Source organism: Haliotis asinina, chromosome 5 (assembly GCF_037392515.1).
Source record: "Haliotis asinina isolate JCU_RB_2024 chromosome 5, JCU_Hal_asi_v2, whole genome shotgun sequence".
NCBI lineage: Eukaryota > Metazoa > Mollusca > Gastropoda > Lepetellida > Haliotidae > Haliotis > Haliotis asinina.
In genome coordinates, this window is record NC_090284.1 from 75,525,136 (window position 1) to 75,551,848 (window position 26,713).

The following is a 26,713-nucleotide window of genomic DNA, read 5'->3' on the forward strand; positions in this document are numbered from 1 at the left end:
ACCTCCGCATAAAGTCGACGCTCTCATTTTGCACGTGCTCTCCGCCCGCGCCACGTTGGGTGACAATAATTTACTGGATTCACTGGAGTTGGTCAGGTGAGAAAAGTTAGGTGCATTTATGGATAAGTCGTGTGTTCAAAATACTGTTGAACATAATACAGTTAGAATAATGATTGCATGATATTGCTGTTTTTAATAACGTACAAGTGAAGCTCATAGTCACATCAAGCACAACGACATATAATGTAGATCTATTTACCTCAAAATCTGCCCCCGCCCAAGATCATATTTCCAAGCTTTGTTAAGAAATTATGCTCTTGAGTGTCAGATGCTCGAAAGATTGGAAGGGACTCAAACTGTCCATACATTCATGGACGCGAAACCACCATCTGCGTGGTCATGAATAACGTTACGGTAGTATTGTAGACTTGCGACGTCATTGTAGTTATACACACACCTGTCAACTCTAACGTCTTTGGTTTGAGAAGCGCGTTTTTAATACTCGTGTCACGCTCTCACGACAAAACAGATAGATCTCACGCCACACTGGGTTCATACGAATAAATACAACGCCCCTTCTCGAATCCTGTTTGCTAATGTATGTTTAGATATTTTCTTTAAAGTGCACATTTTGACCCAAAATCACACCCGTTGGTCTGTATGCATCATTTGGCAGTGATTTTCTTCTGAGTAAGGAACTTTTTCTGTCTGGGGTTAGCGTACTTGTGTATTACCTGCTCAAGAAATAAAAGTATAGTAGTTCCATTGGAAAATGCAAAAGTATAAACTGGTCCTATATTCTAGACCAGCATGTATCTTCATCACTTGATCAGTCACCCTGATAACAGCCGTGGATGTGTTCCATCGTAACCCCGGAGACATTTGCTCATAGTATCATCCTCTACGTTCTTCCATTTTAACACCCACGTTTTATCTCTTGCCATGAGAGCCTGAAACGTTACTGACTTAAGGGAGGGATTTGAAAAAGGCATACAGGAGCCAGTAAGTGAATAAGCATGGCTTTACGCTGCTCTTGGCCATATTCCAGCAATATTAGACCTCACAAACACAATAGCAAGTGACTCATACATTTATTACTTGACAGGAAACGAATGATGTTTCAGCCTAAACGCTTTAACCACAAGGCTATATAGCAACCCTCGGTGGGATAGTAGGTAGTTAAGAGGTACGGTATATTTAGATAATATGGCGGCTGCTCTCGATTAACAACAATGGGATTTTGGAAATCAGAAGCAAATGCTTTGATTATATTCAGCTGTTTAAATCTAGTGTAAAAGTTAGCCTAACATTCCTTTGACAGTTGCCTCATTGATAGTTCCTCTCCAGTGTATATGCGTCTCACAGTGTGCATCAACTTACCCGCTGAGCCATGTTCCGAGCCCGGACGAAGCGCCTAGTCTGCTCAGTAGCTGTGATAACGGCCATTCCATTCGCCATTTTCTTTCTGGATTCTCTCAACGTTGGCTTGAACTTCCTCAAGGGAGATCACTCTGAATTAAGTCCAAAAGTGATGATAGTCGGCGACGACCGTCCTGTTGGCGTTGATGAATCTATCCTTGAGGAAAAACGTGTGGAAGATGAGAAAGCAGAACCCGACATGATGGAGCCGGAACCACTATCAGTTACCTGCCGCAATGACAGAGTGAGTTCAGATACTCTGAAATCATAAAATGTTATATTTTAAGTATTGTGTTGTCTCATTCCTGTCGGTTTCCTATCGCATTAAATTTTTAATTAACCTCATCGCTCGAGTGTGCGTACGTACATGTGGGCGTATGTGTTTTTGTAGCTACTGTTGAAGCCTCAATATAAGATGGTTATATAATATTGATCATCACATGCCCTAACACGAGACAACAGCTTTCAGAACCGCATGATGTATTGCTATGTCTTTCTAAGTGTACATTTGGTAGTGTAGACGTTCTTCAAATAGTTGCTTTGGACAGTATGGTCGAATATATCTTCAATGTTCTAGAAATGTAATCCCACAAGATCGGGGATGTTCAACGTACACATAGTCCCTCATTCACACAATGATGTTGGTTGGAAGAAGACGGCAGACCAGTATTACACTGGAAGAGGTGGCGGCAACGGTAACAACATCTTCATTCTGAACTATAGTGACTTGTTTCAAAGCATTTTGTACTGTTTTCATAAGACGAGATGTACCCCATTCCAGTGAAACACACATACAGGCAACTGTTATTACCGGCAGAGGAACCGAGTGTCCAGTTCGTGTGCCAATGTCATTATGTTTCAGGTATCACACCCAGCCACGACGTGGTAGGAGGATATAGGTTTGGACGTCCGACATTATGGGGACAGATTTTCTCAAAATCTGTCACATACAGAGAAACAAAATTTGGTACTTGTTTTCAGGACATGAATGTCTAGATCGAAAACAGAAGACGTATTGCAATTTGTTATAGAGTTGCCCTTGTCATGCGTTTCTTGACGTAGTTCACGGTATTTCCAAAGGGGACAGATGTTCTCTTTGAAGAGTTATATATAATTTGTAGGAAGAATGAAAAGTTGTGAAAATAAGAAAAGGACATATAATATTAATGACATGACCATGTCTTCTTGTTAACCATGCTATCACACAACAGTATGGTATGCAATGCATGATACTAATATGTAAACTCCCCCGCTGTGGATTAATACTCATGATGCTCACCATTGTTTCTTCTGGTCTGAGTTGTATAATGTTAACTGAGCCTAAACAACATTCATTCACTGCTATACTGCAGCTGCATCGTTCTATGACGGGGCTGAGTGCAGCCACTGCATCCTTGACAACGTTATCCCGCAGCTGCTGAAGGATCCTGCCAGGCGCTTCATCTACGTGGAGATGGCTTTCTTCTCCCGTTGGTTTAACGAACAAGACCTGACAACACGAAGAGCCGTGAGGAAACTTGTGGCACAGGGTAGGTACGAACACATTCAGGTTTTATTAATTACACTTTAGTTGACAGAGCGCCTGTATCGAGAGCACCAGGTTGGCGGTTCGATCCCCAATCGCGTCATATCTAATGTTTATGGAAGATGGAACTTGTTAAGTTAGAAGATAAGCAAAACAACTGCTTTACTTGGAGTCAATATACATTCTTCTGAGAGAGGTATGCATGTCAGCTTGAGCATGGTACCTGAGAGGTCTAGCTGCTGTCAGTATTAACCGACATTGATCATGGTTATTTAAAAACGACAAACATTGCCATATTAAGGAGTTCTTCTTGAACACAACTCCAGGCGAATATCCCCTACGCTGTTCCTCAGCAAGATTACTGATGCACATCACTTAGCTGTAAGGTGCAGATGGGTGCTTAGCTCAGCCTAAACATAGATGACTTTATGCTTGGTTAGGATTGCCTATTGCGTTAACCAATTTGTTTGTAGGGCGTCTCCAGTTTGTGACTGGTGGCTGGAGCGTGAGCGACTCTGCCACAACCTACTATGACGACATCATCAACCAACACACTCTTGGTTTCCAATGGATACAAAAGGAGTTAGGAGAATGTGCCATGTCCAACATCGGCTGGCACATAGACCAGTTCGGTCATTCTCGGGAACATTCGTCTTTGTTCGCTCAGGTACTGGACTGTCTTGAATTCATCAGTGTCCTTGTCCTTGTCTCGACGACCACACACGTATTAATAGAAGCGAAGAATATAAGTATGGATCTGGATATGTGTCGTACATATAGGCTCAGTTCACTCGTATTTCTGTAGATGGGGTTTGACGCCATCTTTCTTGGGCGAATAGACTTCCAGGACCACGCAAGAAGGATCCAGTCTCGGGACATGGAGACAGTGTGGATGACCAGTCCACGAAATCTTGGTACGTTATGCTTCAGAACTATTTGGTGGTATTTTCCTGAATGCTTGAAGGTGTGAATGCGTTTTGTTGTGATCCTGTGTCGTCCCATGTCTTTACCTCGGACTTTACCATTGGTCTCCAAACCAAAATATGCTAGGTATAACGTCAGCACACATTGCGTGGTTCGATGCTCAAGATGGCAGTATTTGATGTACCGGACCGATGTGCACATGTAGTTCCGTGGCACAACGGTTTCTCGTTATCTGCCTGTTATCCGTGTTAGTTTGACCCATGTCCCGGTCAAAGGTTCCGTCAGATACATATAGAGCAAAATGTATAGCTACCAATATGAGAGGTTACTCGCCGGTTGATTGTTCTTGTACATGATAAATCCCATCCCTAAAAAGCAATGTAAAACTCCACTCTTACATATTACACTCTCACTCACGATTCGGATATTTTGTACATTTCTTTAGACTCGAGGTGTTTTACTGGAAATGATTATTTGGATTCGAGCATCTAATTGATGTTTCAGGAAACAGCCTGTTTACCAGTATTCTGTATGATGGATACTTCAGTCCAGCCAACCTCGCCTGGGAGAGGCGGTCACCATCTGCATCAGTACGTCGTCATTCCACAGACTGATCTCATCATAACTGAAACGAATTTTCATGCTTGTAATGTTTGCCGCCGCCTCCGATGTGAATGACAATGGAACATTTGAAATCCCTTGCAGCACACTGGAAGAGGACGTAAAATTACACCGGCCTGCCTTGCATACTTTCCCGCCAAAACAGTTACATGACAGAAGGGGATCACCGTGAAGGCACAGTTGCTCCACATCAGAGCCCCGCAGATCTCACAGGCGTAGACCAGCATCACCGTCCTACAGAGAGCCGTTCTCGAAGATAGAGCGTTCGCAAACGAATTATTCCTGGGGATAAGATTCATCAGTACAGAGAATCGCATTATGGTCCCAGAAGATTGCTGGGTCAAGATACAATCTATGATCCCGCAATCAGCCATCTTTCCGCTAAAGCTACGAACATGGCAGTGTCTACTGGGTCTACTCGCATCGGGATTTGACTAACGGAGGGAGACTACAGTTGCAAACACTACAACAGTTACATCCACAGCAACCGTCCGTGACAGAATGGATGCTACATCCAGAGGCATTTCGACTCATCCTTCAGACGCAAGGATTTCAACTCGTGGACCTGATTGCCAGAAGATTCAATAAACAGATACAGACTTTCGTCTCACTGGTACTGGATCCACAAGCGTGGGCAACAGACTACCAGACTGGCCGAACCTGCTCGTCCATCAGCGACCTTCGGGCTACTTACACAGACGTTGTTTCTTCTCGCACTAGCCACGGCAGCCCGGATATCAGAGATACATGCTCTGGATTACGGACGAATACGGTTCGACACGTGGCATTATGCAGCAGCACGTCCAAGACTTACATGGGATTTTGTTGCAAAGAATCAACCACCTAGTCAACCAAATAAACAATTCCACGTCCCAGCTCTTTCACGATCCTATCCCCAGAGGATTCTCAAGACTTATTCTTGTGACCAGTCAGAGCATTGAAGATTTACCTGTATCGACAGAAGTCTCCAGAACGACAATATCAGTATTGATGAGAGCCGTTATACTGAGGGTTTACAAAGTATCCGGACTACCACCTCCACGAGCATCCAATCCAATCCACATGAAGTCAAAACCTTGGCGGCTACAATGGCTGTACATGGAAACTGCTCGATTTCATAGATTTACTTATCCTGACGTCAAGCCCTCCCACCCTCCCACTAGACGGCGCTTCGGATTTCACCGTAGATTCAAGTGTAGGGTACATTTAGAGACGGTGACAAGCATGGTTGGTCATGTAATTGTTTGGGCGGGAAAGTATGCAAGGGAGGCAACTCGTGGGTAAGTGTACTTTTATGTCCCCTTCAAGGGAACTACGTGAGATATCAAGTATTCCACTGTCATTCGTATAGAAGGAGGAGGCAAGCAATATAAGCATGAGTCAGGATAAGTATAAAATATCAGTTTTACTCATACAATTACATAAGTTTTTGTGTTAATAAATGACGGACGGAGCTATGTTCTTGAGCTAGACTTGAGCTATGTTCGATACAGCGAATGACCACGAAGTGGAAGGTCGGATCCCTGGGCTCTTCAACACTATAATACGTTGACACATGGTACTTTGTGTGAGGCCAGAGGCCCATTTTACCACAAGATCAGAAGAGTTTGTGCCCGTCAGTTTATGAATTATTGAGCGTTTATTTATTTCGAATCTTCTTAAAGAACCCATGTGGTCCATGATAGAACATACGCGTACAATACTATTATTGTATTATGTGTTTTTGCTGTGTGATGCAACGTATTTGTGTTTCAGAAACGGATACAAAAGATTGAGGCTAAAGCTTTGATTAACCTTGCAGTGAAGTGGGTATGTACGATTGTGTGGGCAGCATCGCTTTGTCCTCGGTCGTGTAAAGAGAGTTAGCAGCAGCTGGGCCTTCTACCGTATTCTTAGCCTGTCTAGAATGACAAGTAAAGAGTATACTAATATGATAATATATGAAGTGTCCAAATTCGCTTCTGTATAACTGGACCCGTGAAGGTCCGGGTTAGAATAGGCCTTCAGCAACCCATGCTTGCCGTAAAAGGCGACTCAGCTTGTCGTAAGAGGCGACTAACGGGATCGAGTGGTCAGGCTCGCTGACTTGGTTGACACATGTCATTCGGTTCCCAACTGCGCAGATCGATGCTCATGCTGGTGATCACTGGATTGTCTGGTCCAGACTCGATTCTTTACAGACCTCCGGCATATAGCTAGAATATTGCTGAGTGTGGCGTAAAACTCAACTCACTCACTCACGCACTCTATATAACTGTGCCCCCTATGAATATATTCCCTCAGTGAATCAATAACTGACCAGATACTGGACCGACTGACCTTTGGACACAGTGGATGCACGCAGGTATTACAGTCTTCCTGGATCAAAATGATACCAATGAATCATTATCTAACTCCAAATCGGTCTATGAGCCAACATTCATTTCAGTGCGGAGTGTAGTAAAATAATCAGACCACCTCTGGTAAAAAGGTTGCTTAACAAACTATCACCTTTTTATTTTCATTTTCCGATTAAAGTTTTACGAGGGGAAAGTATCCGCAGTACTGTGGCAGGAACAGCCCGAAGGACGAGAAGCCCCAAGGACGATGTGACGTCACATCAAGCATAGCCAATCGATTTATTGACACGGTGCATGATACAATGAAATTCATCAAAGGCATGAATTCCATTATTTTCAAAATGAAGAATTTTCAAAGGCGAACGTAGAAGGTGTTGTCTTAAACAGGCCCAGTCTAAATGTGTTAAGCGCAGTGCATGTACTGTTGTGCTCTCTCAACGACAACTGAAAACTATACTTACAACATGACATCGAGTCAGGCACGACTGAGGGGTGATATCAAAATCTCCATCTTTGAAAATCGTCAAATTTGAAAATTAAATTCCTTTCCTTGTACATGGATACAGAAGATTCGTTTATTCGTTGACTATATCCAACTATTAGTTACAGAAACTTTTGCATAATATTATTATATTTGAGTTTCGTTACAAAAATGTAAATGAGAAAAACAGGCGGGTGTTATGTGAAAGAGCTGATGACGTGCGATTACGCAACATGTACTAACGCATTATCAGACAAAATCGCCAAGAAGGATTCTAAACAGTGTTTTGTGGATGAAACGTGCGAACACCAATCACACTGCAAGCACACAGTTAGTAGATGGCTCCGCTACAGAACCAAGTAACAAAAAATGATTCCGGTCAGCAATAGTTTTGATACAACCCCTAATTGTGGACATCCAAGGCTGCACGTGCTTCCCACCGTTGAAGGTGTTTCTACAGGAATACTACTCTTGTCTTCTACTTTATCCTCGTAATACCTCACTTAGAAAATCAAAACAAAGTTGATAGTTTTACAACTATCGTCAAAATAATTCACAAAATGCACAAAACATGCCATGACGTGAACTAAAATGTTTTATTTTCAGTAATGTCATTACATTTGGAGATGTGACTGTTACTCCGTTAATAATGACGTTCAATAATTAGTCAAAATACATCTACACTAACAGGAGAATATGAAAATCTAAGAACTCATTCATGTATCGGATAGGGCCATCCAAATCCCCATTACCTACTTTATCATGTAATACCTTGACATCTTTTCTGATAAATTGCGAAACTACCAAAACGTATCGGCTCACATTGGGGAACTTGGCACTGGAATAGTTTGGTTCATCTTCAACGAAAATATAGTGTCCCTATACAAAACCAATTCTCTCCATGGGATCTGAGTTACATTGGCCTCGAGTTATGCCCCCTTGTACGAGCATGGCTTCTGTCGACGTTTGATGTCATGGAAGAAAATAGATTTTTGACATTTATTGCGGGTCATTGTTGGTTTTGTGCGTATGACGCCATGTATTAGCACATAAAACCATTTCATATACACTTATGTTGTTCAGATATCAAGCTGTATTTTCTCCCCCCCCCCCCCCCCCCCCACCCAAAAAAAAAAAAAAATCGGAGCAGAGAGTTTTTATTGGTGCACCATATAAAACGGAATAACTGAATAACTGACATTTTTTTACGCATAGAAAATTTTGAACAACATTTAGCAGCGTCTATTTCTCAAACCGCTGAGGTATTTGCACTTATATTTACACCAACGGATAGGAAATTTAATATTCTACATTTCTGTATAATTATGTAGCCGTACGCAGATCCAGGACCTCGCGAGCGCAATTCTCTCAAAACGTTCACTTTTCAACCCTCATATAAATGTGCGTCTGAACAAAGCTCGGCATCCATGGGATTAAAAAAACTTTTTGGGCAGGGTTGGTCTTATGTTTTTATTACGTACCGCGTTGAAATGAGTGTTCGATCAACGACCAATTTAGAATTCAATTATGACTCAATGGTAACTATGATACTGACCCAGACTCTCAGTGGGACCGATATGTTCATATCCTGGGTCATGAGGTGGTAAACATTTAGGTGAGTGCTAAAATGGATTGAAATCAAACTCCAACACGCACAGTGACATTTTGTAAAGACTTTCGCTGCTATGGCAGTTTGAAACCTGTGTTTTGTGTGGTGTTCTGCAGGCAGAGTCATACAAGTCTAGTCACGTCCTGATTCCCGTGGGTGGGGACTTCGCCTTCCGCTCTGCCCGCTACTGGTACGAGGCCCTGGACCGACTGATAGCCACGGTCAACGCCGAGGTAAGTCCAGGTCAACAGGCTAAAACATAGTCTTTATTATTTGAGTTGGGATCAGCTGGCGAACGTGTTGCCTCGCACACTGTTTAGGGATGTTGTCAGAAAGCCAGATGCCTGTCAGCTTACGGCAGCACAAGCATGATATTATAAGTTGTTCACCGGTCAGGCCGGGGCATGGGTTGTGAGGTATCCTTGATGTTTGTTTATGTTCGAGGGTACCTCAACTCATGGTCCCCGAGGGACCAATACACAAAGCATTTATCTTACCGAACACCTCAATGTTAATTTTGAACTGTTTGAAGCATGGTTATCGGACCGTACACTTCAGCCAACCTGTGTTAATCAAACGATTCAAATCTTGCATCTTGCTGGGGTTTCTTTCCTGCATGTATTGTCCCAGTAAATTCACCACGATGTAATTCCCCTGCTTAATATTAACACGGACTACATTTGAACGTTTTGTCAAAATTTATTTATTGGAAAGAGAGTCAAATGTCTTTGTAGTCATCGCTAGGTTTTTCGGTGGAAACAAGAAAAACACATTTAGGGCTATCTCCCTTCCATCGATTTCCAGTCGCAAAACATCGGTAATTTCCGTGCATCATGCGTCATTTGATGTTATTCGAGATACAAAAAGTAACTACCACGAAGTACCGAATGAATTGCTCTTGGCCGCTGGGTATGGTGCACTGTACCTCGCGTGTAAACTGGGTACATTGAAAATAACAGAGCTCAGCCAGTCAGAAAACGACATTTATGTTTGAGACAAGATACTGAAAGATGGCACAACGTTATACGCCTAATGGCGTCATATAAATTTGTGGCAATTACCCCCGCCTTCTGCACAGGGCGTCTGTCACACCTAAAAATGGACACAGGGAAGAGTTTGTTCTTGCCCTGTCTGGTGCTCGGCATTGACTAGGACTCGACTTGATGAAGGGTTTACTGTAGCAGCCTTAAGCACATATAAGAAGACACAAGCACGCACTTCACCAAAAATATTCAATCCAAACTCACCTCACCAAAATACTTGAAGCGTTTGCACCTCACGCCGAAGGCCAGGGTTCGATTCCCTACATGGGTACAATTTGTGAAGCCCATTTCTGGTGTCATCCACCGTGATATTGCTGGATTATTGCTAAAAGCTCACTCAGTCACGTCACCTCACCTCGACTCACTACAGGGTTGTACAGTTACACATTGCATCGTTTTCTGTTTGAATAAATTAAATCTGGAGGTTGGAATGTGTGACTACTGATGACTGTATTGTCACACAATACATTGATCTAAGTTCACGTACTCGACAATCAGTTTATTGGCACGATAGGCAATGGCACGTCATTTCCACCTGAATAAACTGACAACATGGTGTTTGTCCTGCCGTGCCTGGGGCTCAGCACTTGGGAAATAAAACGTGTTGATTGCCTCTGAGTCAGTATACTTTCCTTAGTGGGATATTCGTGTTATAGTGCGGCATGACGACTTAGTTCGGCTGGCACTGTACTACCTAACCACTATATACACGGTACACAGGAACTCACACGTACACATACACGAACACACATACACGACCAAGCTCACTATATTATTTATTTTGCTATATTAACTCCAGCAAAAGTTTGGCAGCGTTGTGCACGCTCTGTACTCCACCCCTAGCTGCTATATCAACAGCGTGAACAAGGAGAGCGTCAAGTTCAGTACGATGTCGACCGACTTCCTCCCCTACTCCACCATCCCCAACACCTTCTGGACCGGCTTCTTCACCAGCAGACCCGGACTCAAGCGCCATGTGAAAGTGGCCAGCAGCTTACTACAGGTGGGTGAAAATATTTTAATTGACGAAATTATGACACTCTCCTAAAGCCGGTTTTGCATGCACACATTCTTAAGGAATATATTGCTTATTTAAGTAAAACTAATGATAAGTAAATTGACCATATAAACGTCACAAAGCGAATGAACTCATGTAACTGTTTGTTGTCCTGGGGACATTTACACATACTCCAGAGACAAAGTAAGAATATGTTTACTTCAAATATACTTACAGGAGTAAATGTAGTTTCTCTGTTCACAATCTAGTGTACAAGTAGTGTGTACACTGTGTGTAACGGCTTGGTGATAAGAGTAGTAAATGTAATTTCTGAGTTACGTGAGGTAATAGCTGTGAGAATATGATGAATGTAGAATATTTCTTTAGGTTCAAGACAATATCCGATTACCCGTAATCAAAGTCAAGAGCACAATTTCTCATTCCAGACGTGCGAAATGCTGGCTGTACTTGCACGGCTGACTCGAGTAGGTCGGGACGTTACACTGTTGAGTAGGTATCTGTATTGGCAGGACATGTTTGTCCATAGTGTAGAAAAAACACCTGTCCTATTTTTTCGTTGTTTGAACCAAAATGGAAACTCAACATTGTCCGTTCATTGCAATGTTGCCGTTAGTCTTTCATTTTACTCACCCGTGAAGGTCCCAAGGTAGAACAGGCCTTCAGCAGCCCAAGCTTGCCATAAAAGGCGACGATGCGTGTCGCTCATCAAGTCGATTCTCAGGATTCGATATTTTGCATTGGCATAGGTATATTGGAACTACTTCTGGGATAACGACCTGTAATATTGAAACCATTAACAATACTCGATCACTTTTATTTGTTTCTCGTCGCGACTTTTCAATCAACGAGTCAGACAGTTTCCTCAAAACAAGAATCCGGAGCTATTTATATGTACACTCCAGTACATATCACCATAAGTCTGTCTCTAGTGCTATCAGCCTCAGATTGTTTGCGATCCACAATCTTCCATCCTATTTATTTTGTTAAATCAAAATATAAAGGCATGATGAAGACAGTTACTCGTCTTACGCATGGCAGTTTATTTCCTTTCAGAGAAAGCTGTTTCCCTGTTGCAGCACCATGACGCCATTACGTACGTATCCTGAGGCACCATTACGCCATATCGTACATATTGCCTCCTTAACACACGTGCACCCTCTGTACACCACAGTTAGAAGTTGATATGTTCCATGGATATACACTGCGTGCGACGTAGCTGAAAAAGATGTATATGTAGATTTTGAAAGAGTCGGTGCGAATGAATACATTGCTGCATTATTTTACTGATTTCACAGCAGAAAATGAACAGTTCGTGGTTTACAGGTGATTTTGTCCTTGTGTGTTTCAGGGGCACGGAGAAGCAGCACGTCACTGATGACTACAACAGGATGCTGAGCGAGGGGGAGAGAGCCTGTCAGGTCAGTCCTGTGTCGGTCCTCATCCCACGATTCGTTTCAGCCTTGCACCCTTGATGTGCAACAAGTCACCACTACAATGTACTGCACGCCATCGGAAGACCGGGCGATATATGGCAGTCTGTGTCTTAGTTTTGGGGATCACAGTGTGTATCCACAACAATGCACTACACGCAATAGGTGATATATGTCTGTCTGTCCTCTAAGCTTTTTTTGTGGGGTGGGGGGATGTTAGGGTTACGGTGTGTATCATCAACAGTTTGTCCCCATATACTGTACACGATCTGGAAATGTTAAAGGTTGACACTCGGTATCCTAACTCTCCATCGGGGAGTTAGTATACTGCGTTTGTCAGCATGTGTATATTAAACTGCATCCGGACTTCCCAGACATAATTATCAGTTCGGACCAGTATATCCAGACACAGAAATGAGCACCTACGCTATCGTTGTCCTAGTGCATTAATCCTGAACAAGTGGTAATTCTCATTTCGTTCCTGACACTGTATATCTGAAAAACCTTCTAATGGCCACACCATCTCAGCATTATGCTAACAGTATCTAAACGTACGTTACTGTATATTAACCAATGACCGCATTCCTATGAACGTGCATGGCACATATGTGTATACGTTACTGTACGCCTATGTGTATACGTTACTGTACGCCTATGTGTATACGTTACTGTGCGCCTATGTGTATACGTTACTGTACGCCTATGTGTATACGTTACTGTACGCCTATGTGTATACGTTACTGTACGCCTATGTGTATACGTTACTGTACGCCTATGTGTATACGTTACTGTACGCCTATGTGTATACGTTACTGTACGCCTATGTGTATACGTTACTGTACGCCTATGTGTATACGTTACTGTACGCCTATGTGTATGTGGTCGACAGGGATAAGGTAGAGGGTTCGATCTACGGCCGCGTCATACTTCAAGACGTTAAAATATGGTCCTTGCCTAACGGTCGGCATTAGTAAGTACATCAAGAACTGGGCGGCTCGGAGTGTAATGTTTCTGAATGGGGTATTCATGCTTAACTGTGTCCAAGTATTTGGGTGAGTTAGCACAATAAAACAAACTTAGGCATGGGCTAGTAGCAGCAGCTACACATGGACGTCGCCATATGAGCCAAATATCCATTAGTACGACGTTAAACCCCGTTTCACATCACCTGCATACCATGCTGCACATGGATACTGCACATGGTTAGTTAGCCAGCCAGTCTTTGTTGCAGTACGTTATTAGCACAGCCTACCGGAAGCTACTCACACAGAAAACCAGAAATCTTCCAACGCAGCATTTCTGCAACCACCTCAACATCAGCGTTTGCCACATGACGGAGACGGCCGACAAGGTATGTGTGCGGCAGATCTCCAGTAGATAGGTGTACTGTACATTGGTGTACTGTAGATGGGTGTACGGTAGATGAGTATATGGTTGATGAATGTACGGTAGACTGGTGTTCAGACGATGCGAATTTCTGATAAGTAAGTCTGGAACCCCAGGAGAAGGTCTGGAAAATGTCTACGAGTGGATATCGTGTTGGAAACACACCTGCCTGACTGAGAAAGGGTCAGAGTCCCGACAGCGCCTATTTCTGCTCGTTTCCCTGTTAACCGGCCTGGTCCAAGCTAATTACAGGCCAGTCGTATATATCTGGAATATTGTGGACTTTAAACATCATTCACTCAATGTTGCACATTACTCTAAACCTGTGATTAACGATGGTCGTCCAAAGTTATTCCTTATTGCTTTGACAACGCTGGTATGGAAGGTTGCTGCCTGTTACAGGTGTTTGTCACCGTGTTCAATCCTCTGGGGCAGTCTGCTTCCCAATGGATACGTCTTCCCGTGACAGTGCATCACTTCATCATCACAGGGCCCAAATCACAGGCTACAGAGGCGCAGGTACACACATGGGGGACTATTAACTTGTGTGTTCCATCACATTGCCTAAGTATGCACTGTATGTGTATATGTTGATTCAACTGCCATTGTCTCCATTCTCTTCACTACCACGAACCAATCATGGACACGTACATATTGAGAACGGCCACACGTGATATCCGCATTATGAAGTTAGTTGCTTGGTCATTAACTGGAAAACAATTGCTGTTTAGCGTGTTCGCTGTTGGGTAGTTTGTATAGTGTGCTGTTGGTAATGGAAATTCGCTATCCGGCTCAGGAAAGTGATCTGGAACAGAATTGTGTATGTTTCTTCTATGTCTAATCCTGTTAAATGGGCCAAAGAGATGGATACTGCTTGGTGAGAGTTTGCGGATGGTCGTTGTGTCTCGGCCTCTTACAGGTCTCTATCATATGGTTAGAATATCACTGACTGCGGTAGAAACTACACTCACAAAGTTCTACATGCCATCTAGTTGTATATCCCATCGTCTACAGATTGTGCCGTTAACGGAATCCACTCTCAGAATCCCAGAACGAGGTATAAAGAAACCCCGTGTCGACGTTGTTTTTGAAGCCAAACTTCCACCTTTTGGATTCGCAGTGTACACGCTTGAAACTGATGATGGTATGACGTGTTTATCAATGCCAACATAAAACACTATGATTCTGAAAGAAAAGATCTTGGAAGGATTCATGTTTTAAACAGTCCTTAACATTTACAACATATTTGAACGTAATCATGTCAACAAATCATATGACTGATATACCATTAAACGTGCGCGTATGGTTCAACGGTGTAAAAGTAATTTCGGACGTCTACTTCATGTTGTATTTGATCTGCCCACAGACGCTACCCTGATACCACCGAAGGAGGAGATTGGCACTGGCCGTTACTACGTCACTAACCAGGTAAACGTATTTGGATTGTCTCCATTCAAATCACGAAGTCATATTCTTTCAAATGAAAGACTCATATCTGCCTTAAGTAGGGTAACAAAGTCGCTACAAATCTCAAACAATCCTAGCTTCGATTCCCCAGCGGGTGTAACGTTGGTTAGAAGTCATAAGTAGTCATCAACGTCCGATCTCATCCTTCCAGTATTTGTCCCTGACTGTTGACCCCCGCACGGGTGTGACGCAGACACTGAGGAATAAAGAGATCGGCGTGGACATCAAAATGGAACAAAGGTACCTGTATTACCTGTCCAGTGTGGGCCAGACGAGGGACCCCGAAGGCCGCACTGGTGGAGTACTGGGATCCCACAAGAGGACCTCAGGAGCATATGCATTTGTGCCCAAAGAGTTTTCAAGGCCAGTCCCGCTCAAGGGGCCTAATTCCACAGGTGTTAAAATTCATGCGTATAAGGTAAGTTCTTCCTCAAACTAGGAACGTGGCTACTGTCCTTGGAGCCGAGCGAAAGACCACATGCTACTTGTCATGTGATGCCGGTCAAAATCAGTTCGCATTTTGAATACTGTACTGTGTTAAACCATCCTTGTGTTATATGAATGTTTCTCCGAATGTGTACAAAAGTACATGTTTGGTGCCGTTCAAGAAGATCTGCTCACTCATTTAGATTACTTACTCCATGTCATTTAAATGCAAACAGGTTACATCAGGCCACATTTAGCTCAGCACCCAAATACAGGCACGCACATGCCCACAATTTTCCAATGAACAGTCATCTTTCACAAAACTGAAACACGACACGGTCGTCGCATAAGCGAACAGGAACACCTCGCAGTATCATGGCCTGGGTTTACCTTTCCAGGGCCCCAATGTCCAGGAGATACGCCAGGAGTTCAGCCCATGGATCAGTCAGGTGATCAGATTGTATAATGGCGCACCGTATCTGGAATTGGAGTGGACTGTTGGACCTATACCAGAAAAGTAAATCGTACTGTTATATCCTCGTGATAACAAGCTGTCCGACAGAGACAAAAAGATGTAGGTTCAAGGCTCCCATATCACTTATCAGGGTTATGGTAGAACTGTTCCACTCGTTGTCCAACAAGTATCTGTTTCCTTGATTCCTGGTTAATGTGTCGTTGTTATTAATGTTATATCTGTCAACGTTATGTTTGTCATTGTTACATATGTCATTGTTATGTCTATCATTATATGTGTCATAGTTATATGCGTCATCGTTATAATGTGTCATTGTTATAAAAGCCATTGTTATAAAAGTCATTGTGAAGGTCCGGTTAGAGTATTGGCCTTGAGTAACCCATGCTTGTTGTAAGAGGCGGCTAATGGGATCGGGTGGTCAAGTTCGCTGACTTGGCTGACACATGCCATCGGTTCCCACTTGTGGAGATGGATGCTCATACTGTTGATCACTGGATTGTCTGGTCCAGACTCGATTATTTTACAGACCGCCGCCATGTAAATGAAATATTACTGAGTGTGGCGTAAAACTAAACTTTCTTGCTACAGAAGTCATTGTTTTATGTGTCATAGGTATGTCATTGTTATTGTTATATGTGTAAATATAATATGCGTCATTGTTGTACTGTCATTAATGTTACATGTGTCATTGTTATACGTGTCATTTTTATTGTTAATTTGTCATTGTTACACGTGTCATTTGTGTGCGTGTCATTACTATTGCAATATGATGTCAAAATTATATGTGTCATAGTTGTATTTTCATTGTTGTACATGTCATTGTTATTTCTATATGTGTCGTTGTCATTGTTATGTGTCATTAACACTGTTATACTGTCATTGTTACTGTTATATGTGTCGTTGTTAAAATTGTCATTGTTCTTGTTGTACGCGTCATTGTAACACGTGTGATTGCTGTGTGTGTCATTGTAATACGTGTGATTGTGTGACATACGTGTATGTATCATTGCTATTGTTATATGTGTACATGTCATTGATATTGTTTCATATGTGTTGTTTTTATGTGTGAATGCGATTATTATATTGTTATTGATATATTGTCATTGCAATTATTTTCTGTGCCATTGTCTTGTGTGTCATTGTTTTGCGGCATTGTTATATGTGTCATTGTCATATATATCATTTTTATGTGTCATTGTCATATGTCAAATGTGTAGCCGGCAACATTAAAGAGGTTTCATTTAGCAAAGTGATGTGACACACATACGTCTGCCTTTGTAATCCTTTTGATCAATTTCTTTGTAACAGCATGCAAGGAACGAAGGAGGTCATATCAAGATTCACAACCGATCTCAGTACGAATGGAATGTTTTACACTGACTCTAACGGCAGGGAGACAATTCCCAGACGGTAACATCCACTAGCCTATAGTACTGCTAACATTTCTAGTCTATAGTCCTGCTAACAACCGCTAGATTGCACTACTGCTAACAACCGCTAGATTATAATACTGCTGACAACCGCTAGGTTATAGTACTGCTAACATGTGATGGTGGTGGTAGTTTAGGATAACCACACACTGTAGGATAACCACACACTGTAGGATAACCACACGCTGTGTATGCATAACAGGAGGAACTACCGAGAGACGTGGTCACTGAACGTCACGAGTCCCGTGTCTGGTAACTACTACCCTGTCACAGCGAGGATGTTCCTTCGGGTAAGATTAGAGAACTTGTAGTATGTACAAGTGGTATACGCAACACCTACAGACAAAGACTCTGTTACCGTTCGCTAAAATGGAGTAAAACGGTATTTTCTCCCTAATTATCCATATCAAGATTCACAACCGATCTCAGTACGAATGGAATGTTTTACACTAACGCTAAAGGCAGGGAGACAATTCCCAGACGGTAACACCCCTTAGCATATAGTACTGCTAACATTTCTAGTCTACAGTACTGCTAACAACCGCTAGATTGTAGTACTGCTAACAACCGTATGACTTTCCCACTGATGTAAGACCTCCCCACTCACGTACTACCTTCCCACTGCTGCGACCTACCCCGCTGATGTACTACCTCTCCACTTACGTATGACTTTCCCTCTGATGTACTACCTCTCCACTTATGTATGACTTTCCCACTGATGTACGACCTCCCCGCTGACCTAATACTTTCCCACTGATGTATGACTTTTCCACGGACGTACTACCTCCCCACGGACGTACGACTTTCCCACTGACGTACGACCTCACCACTGACGTATGATCTTCCCACTGACGTATGTCTTTCCCTTTGACGTCTGACGTATGACTTTCCCACTGACGTATAACTTTACCACTGATGTACGACCTCATTGATATACGGTCTAACCCATTGTTGCACGACGTTGCGACATCCTCATTGATATACGACCTCACCATTGCTGTATGATTAGCCATACTTTGTATGTACTCCTAAATGATGGACATACCCGCTGTTTCAAGGTTTGTTTTTTTTCCCACAGGACGAAGAAAGGAATATTCAACTGACGGTGCTAACAGACAGATGTCAGGGTGGGTCTAGTCTGTCTGACGGGCAGATGGAGTTGATGGTGAGTACATTCTGTAGGTTGAGGTCGGTTTCAGACAGAAAGCGCCCCAAAACACTTGCTAACAAATCCCGAGTTTCGAATAATATCAGTAAATTTGGCTCGAAGGCTTACAATCGTCTTCGCGGTGGCTTAAGGCTTTTGACAAGGGTTTTAGTTTGTGTGCGACAACTTTGTAGAAGACACCCGTGGAGCGCAACGGTCTGGTAATGAAATCTTTTCTTAATATTAGGAAAACCCGTCTAGCAAAATGACTGTCACACGCGTTCGGAAGCTGTAAGCATCAAACGCTGACTATAAGCTGTGAGCCAGTAGCACCACCGTGTATTACTGATGTTACAGTTATTGATACAAACATAACCATAACTACATGGACACTACCTAGATTTACTAATATGTGAAAATCAAGGTCACAAAAATATGGTCAACAAAACGTGAAAAAGGGAGCAAACATACGTCAATTACATATACATGAAACAAGTATACGGTCATACATCTAGAGAAGTGGATTTACTGGTTAGAAATTCTCTGACAATGGATATAGGCTTTTAAAACTGACGACCGTAGGACGTTCCCAAATGGTGACGGAAAATAGACAATTATTAGTTATATGGGAGGGAAACGGTACAGCCATTACACCGTGGGACACAAGGCTGCTGTTGAGACCCTGTGAAAACAAAACAAATCAAACATCTTCTAACGTGACAATTATGTCTATAAATGCCTTTCGTTCCAGCAAGTGTATGTGCAAACGTGACGGTGCCCGTTCTAAACCGTACCACAAGCCAACATGCATGATTCCAACTGCTGTCACGCATCATGCCAAAAAGAGTTATCCCCCTTCGTTTGTCGTGACCAACGAGACTGTCGTCAGCAAATGATATCATTTTCTTCTGAAAATAACTGTCATCTATCGCTTTGTCTCCTATTTCAGAGCTAACGTTAATCAGTGTCTGCAAGTGCTTTCCCCCTACTGCGTCTTCCACTGAGTCCAAGTAGACTGGTTTTTAGCTCACCTCACATACACTAACGTGTGGTAGGCACATGTGGGTTGTGGTTCGTGGGTTGTATGTGTCACAGTCGAAGCTTGGCATGCTTATTGTTAGCAATGGCATGTTCGTTCAGAACTTTCCGATGTTTGAATTTCCACGAACCCGTTTCTGATCTTTTCAGCTTGTGTGTTCAGCATGGATTGACTTCGATGGGTGGGTGGACATTACCAGTACTGTCAGCATACCAGATGTAGTGATTATGTGACTATTCAGTACGTGACAAGCGAAAGTTGTTTAGACCTATAAACTGGGTAATTATGTGGATTATTTTACAGCTAATGTCTCATATATGACAGACCTCATTCAAACGGACCCAGGAATTTTATTGCTCTTAGTAACTTGACCATCTGACATTTGGGTGGCATTATCCAAACCGATAGAGGAATCCCATTGCTTGTAATGACGTAGCTGTTGTTCGCACACGTCGTAAAGTCAACCAGAGCGACCCAAAAAGCGAATGACACTAGATGTTCACCAACAGCATACATTCATCAGCAACCACACACCTCGCGCCCAGTCATCTAACTTGTGTGTGACGTATTAAACCCACGTTGAATGCAAGTACGATAGTATGCTTGAGGTCTTTAGCTATGTTTTATACAGTAGACAAATAATATGACTGTTTGTACAGAGGTTTGAGAGTGGTTGAAGAGTACATAATAAGCGGGTGGAATGCAGTATCCTCTGTCTCGGTTGATGGTGAGCTATAGGCATTTGACGTGAATGCCTTCAGTGAGTTCGCGTTGGGTCCGTGTGATTGATAGTTATATCAGACCAGTCTATTTGGTGATTGGGGTTAGATTTGATGCGATAGACTGGTCTGTCATGACCATACGTGTTGTCTGTATTGTGATTCCCAACTTCTATAATGCCACTCAAATATGCTTCAACCATTAATTCCCAGGGAAGGTGTTAATTAGAAAGCTGGACTAATTGCGGAAGATTATATCATGACGGAATACATGAAGGAACACCGATTACTTTACAACTGTAGGTATTCATCATTTCTAAACAATCTGTTCACATCTAGGTTGCTGACACTCACTACCATAATAAATCAGTCTCCGTAGTACATGATAACAGGAGCACTTTCTTCAAGTGTCACGACAGGTGGCAATCTGACGGTGACAAATATGGAATGTTTCAGTGAAAGCCATTACGACAAACTTATTCCATACTGGGTAATCTCCAAGGTATGCGTTTCGCGATAACTCTCCACTAAATACCTTGGATGCATCTACGGCTCGACCCTATAACTGCATCAATTCCCATTACTGGAGCCACCTTCTCAGATTATCCAATCAGATAAGCCGTTACAACAGAGTTTTCCAGAGTCAACGAAAATAACGGCCGCGAAGGTTTGCACACTGTGCCTCTCAAATTTAGGGACAAAATGATACATCCGAATCGCTAGGTCTGCAACCTCAAAAAGATATATCTGCAAGAACGTCTTCTACATCTTTCAGAGTACCTCTGCAACAATTGTTTCGCCAAGTGTATTCGATTAGGCAGTAGAAGCGAAAATGAATTATGGTAGACGCCATGTGATTGGTAGGCTCGACTTCCAACCGAAGACACCAAGTTGGATAAAAAAAAACAGCAAATGGAGGTAATACAGTTATCGGGGCGAGCCGTAGATGCATCAGGATACTAGTGACGATTTACCGGAAAGTATACCCTGGATGTTATCGAGGGTGGACTTGTAAATGAATGCACTGTACTGGTGGAACAACACACCTACAGTAAATATGTCACGACGTTTGGTCTTGATGTCCCCATGCAGCTATGTTGCAGGATAGTGTCGTAGTGAATACTGATGATATGATTATTCAGTAGTCTTTCTGTTGGAATCCTGTAGGATCCTTGTCAGCTCTTCCAAGGAGTGTGGGCTACTATTTGCCCAGTCCTGTGACTGATCAGTCTCTGACTGAGAGGGGTAAACCAATGAAACTAGCCATGGTCACAAATCCCTCCACGCAATCAGTTGTTTTAGAATGAAGTAAGGTGAGGCAACGGGGAACCTAGCTAGTGCTCTGTATTCTTTGTTATGCCTAGTTCACTGTTATCGTTTGCCGCAACTACCTACAGTAGCTGTAGTAGTTAGGTGACTTTTAGAGTGTCAGACTTTGTGTCCTACATTTCCTTTGTGGTGACAGCTGCAAGTCTTCCTTATCTTTGATCAAAACATCATCCCTTGAAGCTACCAGTATGTTCACCTGGATGGCAATTGGAGTTCGTTGGGTGCTTGGTGACAGTGCTTTGGTCAGATGTCCTTTTGCATCAATAGAGAATACCTCGTTGATGTGATGTTCGTCGAAGAAATTTGCCTGCTTGTGTATTTGGTTCTAACAATCCTGAAAGCATGGACGGTATTGTAGTCAATACGTGACAAGGACATTATGTACAACCTTAGATCTGAGAACCTGAGAGCAGACCAGTCTGTGTTTATTGCCCGCCATGGTGTAATACTGAACTTTCTCTGTCAAGCACATCAAGTCCTGTGTCCAGGAACATGGTGCACTGTAGCAACATGTGAACATATGTAGCTTCATTTTCAAACGTCTTAAGTTTTCAATATTAGTCCATTTACCAGGGTTTGATTCGGAAGCACTCAGCCGATGTGCTATAGACCATTGCCTAATGAGGTGCTTTTTCTTCCTTTGGACAAGGTTCATCGGCGGACGTTCAAAGATGATGACCTTGGCGTAGAGGAGCCCCTGAATGAACGCGGGGAGGACGGAAGGGGACTTGTATTACGAGGTCAGAGAGGTTATGGTGCTGGAAACTCAAAATCAAACTGTCCATTTCAGTTTATACTCTGATCGCCCCGGCGTACATTTGTCATCTGCATCACGTATTAAAATGCTAAAATCACCCACCCCGCCACAGTGAAGTGTACATAAGAAAGGCCCATGCTATTGATGCATTTCTCTGTATCCTTCAAATATACTTGAAATATTGCTGAAATATATGCTGAACCGAATGTCACCTCACCGTTACTGCTCCCCAATTCTCACCCCAGGTAAGCACTACGTGTTCCTCAGCACAATAGACAAGGCTGCCCGAGAGTACCGTGCCCTTGGTCTCCAAATCCACCACCCTCCCACTGTGTCCTTCATGCAGCCGGACCCACCCACCACCAACCATCTCGTCACCTCGGTAAACATCTCACGATTAACAAACACTTCACAGATCACGGACCTTAGTTCTTGGCGAGTCCTTATGTACCTGGATCCTGCATTCGGACGTTTGAAAGTAGATACGTATATCATTATAATGATATTTAGTAGTGCTATGCATTTCTTTGGGCCATCCCAAAGCTGTTGCAATACCTGAAATACTTACTGTGGTGTTCAACTGACCATACCCAGAAACGTCATATCTCCTTCCATTGTGTTTCTTGAAGATCAGACGTCGAATAGGTCTTCAGCAACCCATCCATGCTTGCCATAAAAGACGACTATGCTCGTCGTAAGAGGTGACACACGGGATCGGGTGGTCAGGCTGGATGACTTGGTTGACACATGTCATCGGTTTTCAAGTGCGATTATAGATGCTCATACTATTGATCACTGGATTGTCTGTGTTGTCAGTTTTCAGGCCTCCGTAACCCTCTGCCTTTCAACGTTCACCTACTGACCCTTGACCAAACCCCAGGCGACCCCGACACCCTCATACTGAGATTGGAAAACTTCATGGAGGTCGGTGAAGCAGGTGAAGATGAGGAAGAGGCGACCGTAACTCTACAGGTCGGTGAAGAAAATACCCACGATTGGATTGCTGCAGACACTGTTTTGTTATTATGACATAAATTTTACGTTTCATATTGGAACCTATGATTGACCCAGTCTGCCACCGTCGGAGGCAGACTGCACCTGTATGCCGGCCAGCATTCATCCAGCCTATATGCCTAGACTATGTCACACTTTCAGAACGTATCCAGCAAATGTGCCATCGTGAATTAAAGGACGGATTTACACCGTACATACATTAGGGGACTCGTGTTGTAAGGAGCTGTCATGCACTATGTTCAGTGTGATGTGATAGTCTAGCATGCCCTACTATCTACCATGAGTACTCGTGTTGTAAGGAGCTGTCATGCACTATGTTCAGTGTGATGTGATAGTCTAGCATGCCGTACTATCTACCAGGAGTACTCGTGGCTGTAAGGAGCCGAGGCTGGGAAGAGTTAACAGTAATTCTGCATCCGACCTGCTAGAATAAATCAACCAGTTCTTGTAGGAAGACCGGATTTTGATTTTAGAAGTGTTCGGTTTTTCGGCTTTATAAGGGAAACACAACAGACGTGTGGTGATCTGCTTGATTTCAGTTCCTGTTCAGCAAGTTTGACATCACTACAGTGCGAGAACTAAGTCTAGGTGGCAACCACAACATAACGAGGGTGAGGCGGCTTATGTGGAACACGACTGACGGTACCACCACAAGAGGCACTCTCGGTGAGCCACACAGTTCAAGGCTTGTTTGGTTTTAGGTTGTGTAGTATGTTGGTCCATTTGATATGACACATCACCCGGATACGTCGGTCTGTGTGGATTAAGGCAATGGGCTTGCCCGGGTGGATAGGTGGCATCGCCAGGGTGAGATGTGTGGATCAAAACTGATGATACTATAACTTGAAGGTTGTGGGTAGGGTGCAGAGTGAATACGCCGACTAAGTACGATTAGAGGTAGGGATAGGGTGCGATGTTTCGGGTTTCAGGTATCATATAATCTGAGCGAGGCGGTTTGGGCTAGAGACAACTGTCATTACCACCACTGAAAACACCCTCGGCAAACATGTCAATGCTGATATAAGCGTTAAAAAGAAGTGTAATGTGCACATAAAAACACTCACTGTACTCGAATCAATAATCGCCGGTATCGCTGGAAGGCTCGCGGTTCTTTATACATTCTAAGGACAATCCGTATATTAAACTCCGTGTCGCTGGAGATGAAGAAAATGTCAACTTCGTCACCCTGCAGCAAGTGTAACTGGTGTGACGGATGCATTATTAAGCTGACAATTAAACGTTGACCGGGAAACAGTCGGTGAAAGAACCCGATGTGAAGACAACAAACACATCTACTGTCAAAAACAATTGTATTGTATTTTAAAATTTATTAAGGTCACAAATACATACAAAGGTCTGAGTATGACAGTACAATATTTTGTGCCAGTATTTAGTCAGATACAGTCATATAGATGAGCAGTCATTATACCAATAAGAACTTCAGCGGTTATAATATTCGCCTCTCCGTAAAAGTAACCCAACTTGTAAATAGAGCAATGCTGAGTTAACTCCCCTTATACACCCCTCTCGGGCAGATGGTGGAGTAAGTTCTTTCTGAACCGTTACAAATCATTCTACATTGTTCTCAACAGTCAGTAGATATCCCTTCAAGGTTGTAATACAACACTGCCTCAGGTACGGGTACTACGTATAACAAGTGAAACATTGTTGTACAATCTATAAGACTGCCGTATAACATCCGTTATGTAAAGAAAACTTGTGTCTCTGTCTCCAAGACAACTACATTACGTTATATTGTAGCATCAGCCGATTCCCGTGACGTCCATTCCCCTCCGTTTTCCATCCTTCTCCGACCAATGGAGATACGGACATTCAGAGTGACCACGGGCCCCAGTGCGAAACCATACTCCGACAACGACGTATAACTGTTTGTGTGCAGGTGTTAACGATGTATTTTGTAAATAAACTTTACCGAGAAAACCTCTGGTTCATCAATTCACACTGGGTGTAGTGTGCGTCTCTTTGTGACGATACCGTCGTGGAACAGGTCCCCTTTCACCCACAGACAGTCGATTGCAATAATAACCGAGTGACTGGATAGGGATGTAGTTTAGTGCGAGAAGGAACGTAGAGCGGCGTATCTAGTGCCACCGACCTCTGCACGGTAGATCCAGACTAAAGTTTCATTTTAATTGTTTTATTTTACACTCTGATGACCTGTATTATTACAGTTGCTGACCAGCAGGGGTGAGATGTTTGAAGCTGCGCGACAGTACCCCCGACATAGCCATTCTTGGCACCGATAGACAGGACAATGGGGGTTTCTATAGCGGTAAATGTAGCATCCAATCAGAGAGCTTGCTCCTAAACGAACATCAAGTTTCCAAACGTCGGATATTACGGCACTGCTTTCAAATAGTATGTCCTATTATCCCATTTGTGATATTCCAGGGGGCACATTGGCAGGGTAATTACCATGTATGTTCTCTCGGACTAAATGAGTGACCTTGTGCATAACTGTTGATCGGTGCCCATGCTGCCAGTCACTTATATCCTTAGTCACATTATCATAACAACGCTTGACCCCACCATCACCGTTTGCAGAGCAACGCTATCGAAATCAGTAAAACGACCCACCAAGTTCCCCAATGTAAAACACAAGCAATGAGTCTTTACAAACGTTGTTGCCATAAATCTTGGATGTGCTCGTCCCACTTGACGCTTAACCACTCTGCTCACGTGATGAACAAGGGACCCTTAAAATCGGTCACGACATGGAGCATGAGAAGGAGCATGAGAAGGAGCTGCAATTTCCTGTACATGGTTACATTTCCTTGGGAGGCCAGAGCGTCACTTTCTTAGGCCCATGTCCTCCATGATGTTACTAGGCTCACCACCAGGCCGAGGAGTGTCTTAGGCATGCATCATTTACTTTTCTGATAGTCATCTTTCACTCGCCACTCAAGGTTAAGGTTTTGTTTACCTGGAGTGCTGTTCAAGGTGCGTTAAAACACCAACCTATAAATATATAAGATGTGCGGGGTTGAGGTGGGTTTGTCTGGCGTGAAAGGCGGTCGAGTGTCACCCGGAAGTCTATCCTCAATTCCAACATGTGTGTCCAATGTATGCAAAACCCCTTTCTTATATGTACACT

At 43.1% G+C, this 26,713-nt stretch overlaps 1 protein-coding gene across 3 annotated transcripts; it reads left to right on the forward strand.

The window, feature by feature from the left end:
* On the forward strand, nucleotides 1-25,539 carry LOC137285279 (lysosomal alpha-mannosidase-like). 3 transcript variants are annotated; one of them, XM_067817605.1, is made up of 27 exons: nucleotides 1-96; nucleotides 1,348-1,663; nucleotides 1,997-2,114; nucleotides 2,772-2,948; nucleotides 3,418-3,611; nucleotides 3,750-3,858; nucleotides 4,373-4,458; nucleotides 6,245-6,298; nucleotides 9,035-9,151; nucleotides 10,761-10,964; nucleotides 11,405-11,468; nucleotides 12,033-12,072; nucleotides 12,328-12,397; nucleotides 13,641-13,760; nucleotides 14,198-14,314; nucleotides 14,810-14,939; nucleotides 15,162-15,223; nucleotides 15,414-15,680; nucleotides 16,087-16,205; nucleotides 17,472-17,573; nucleotides 17,796-17,883; nucleotides 18,672-18,758; nucleotides 22,477-22,567; nucleotides 22,830-22,966; nucleotides 23,401-23,556; nucleotides 24,138-24,264; nucleotides 25,360-25,539. In XM_067817605.1, exons 2-27 carry the CDS (start codon nucleotides 1,391-1,393, stop codon nucleotides 25,482-25,484), a joined length of 3,234 nt encoding a protein of 1,077 aa, XP_067673706.1. In that variant the 5' UTR covers nucleotides 1-96; nucleotides 1,348-1,390; the 3' UTR covers nucleotides 25,485-25,539. The 3 variants fall into 3 exon arrangements, with proteins under 3 accessions (XP_067673706.1, XP_067673704.1, XP_067673705.1); XM_067817603.1 differs by having other exon boundaries at nucleotides 32-96; nucleotides 1,366-1,663; XM_067817604.1 differs by having other exon boundaries at nucleotides 37-96; nucleotides 1,322-1,663.
* The last annotated feature ends 1,174 nt before the right edge of the window (nucleotides 25,540-26,713 follow it).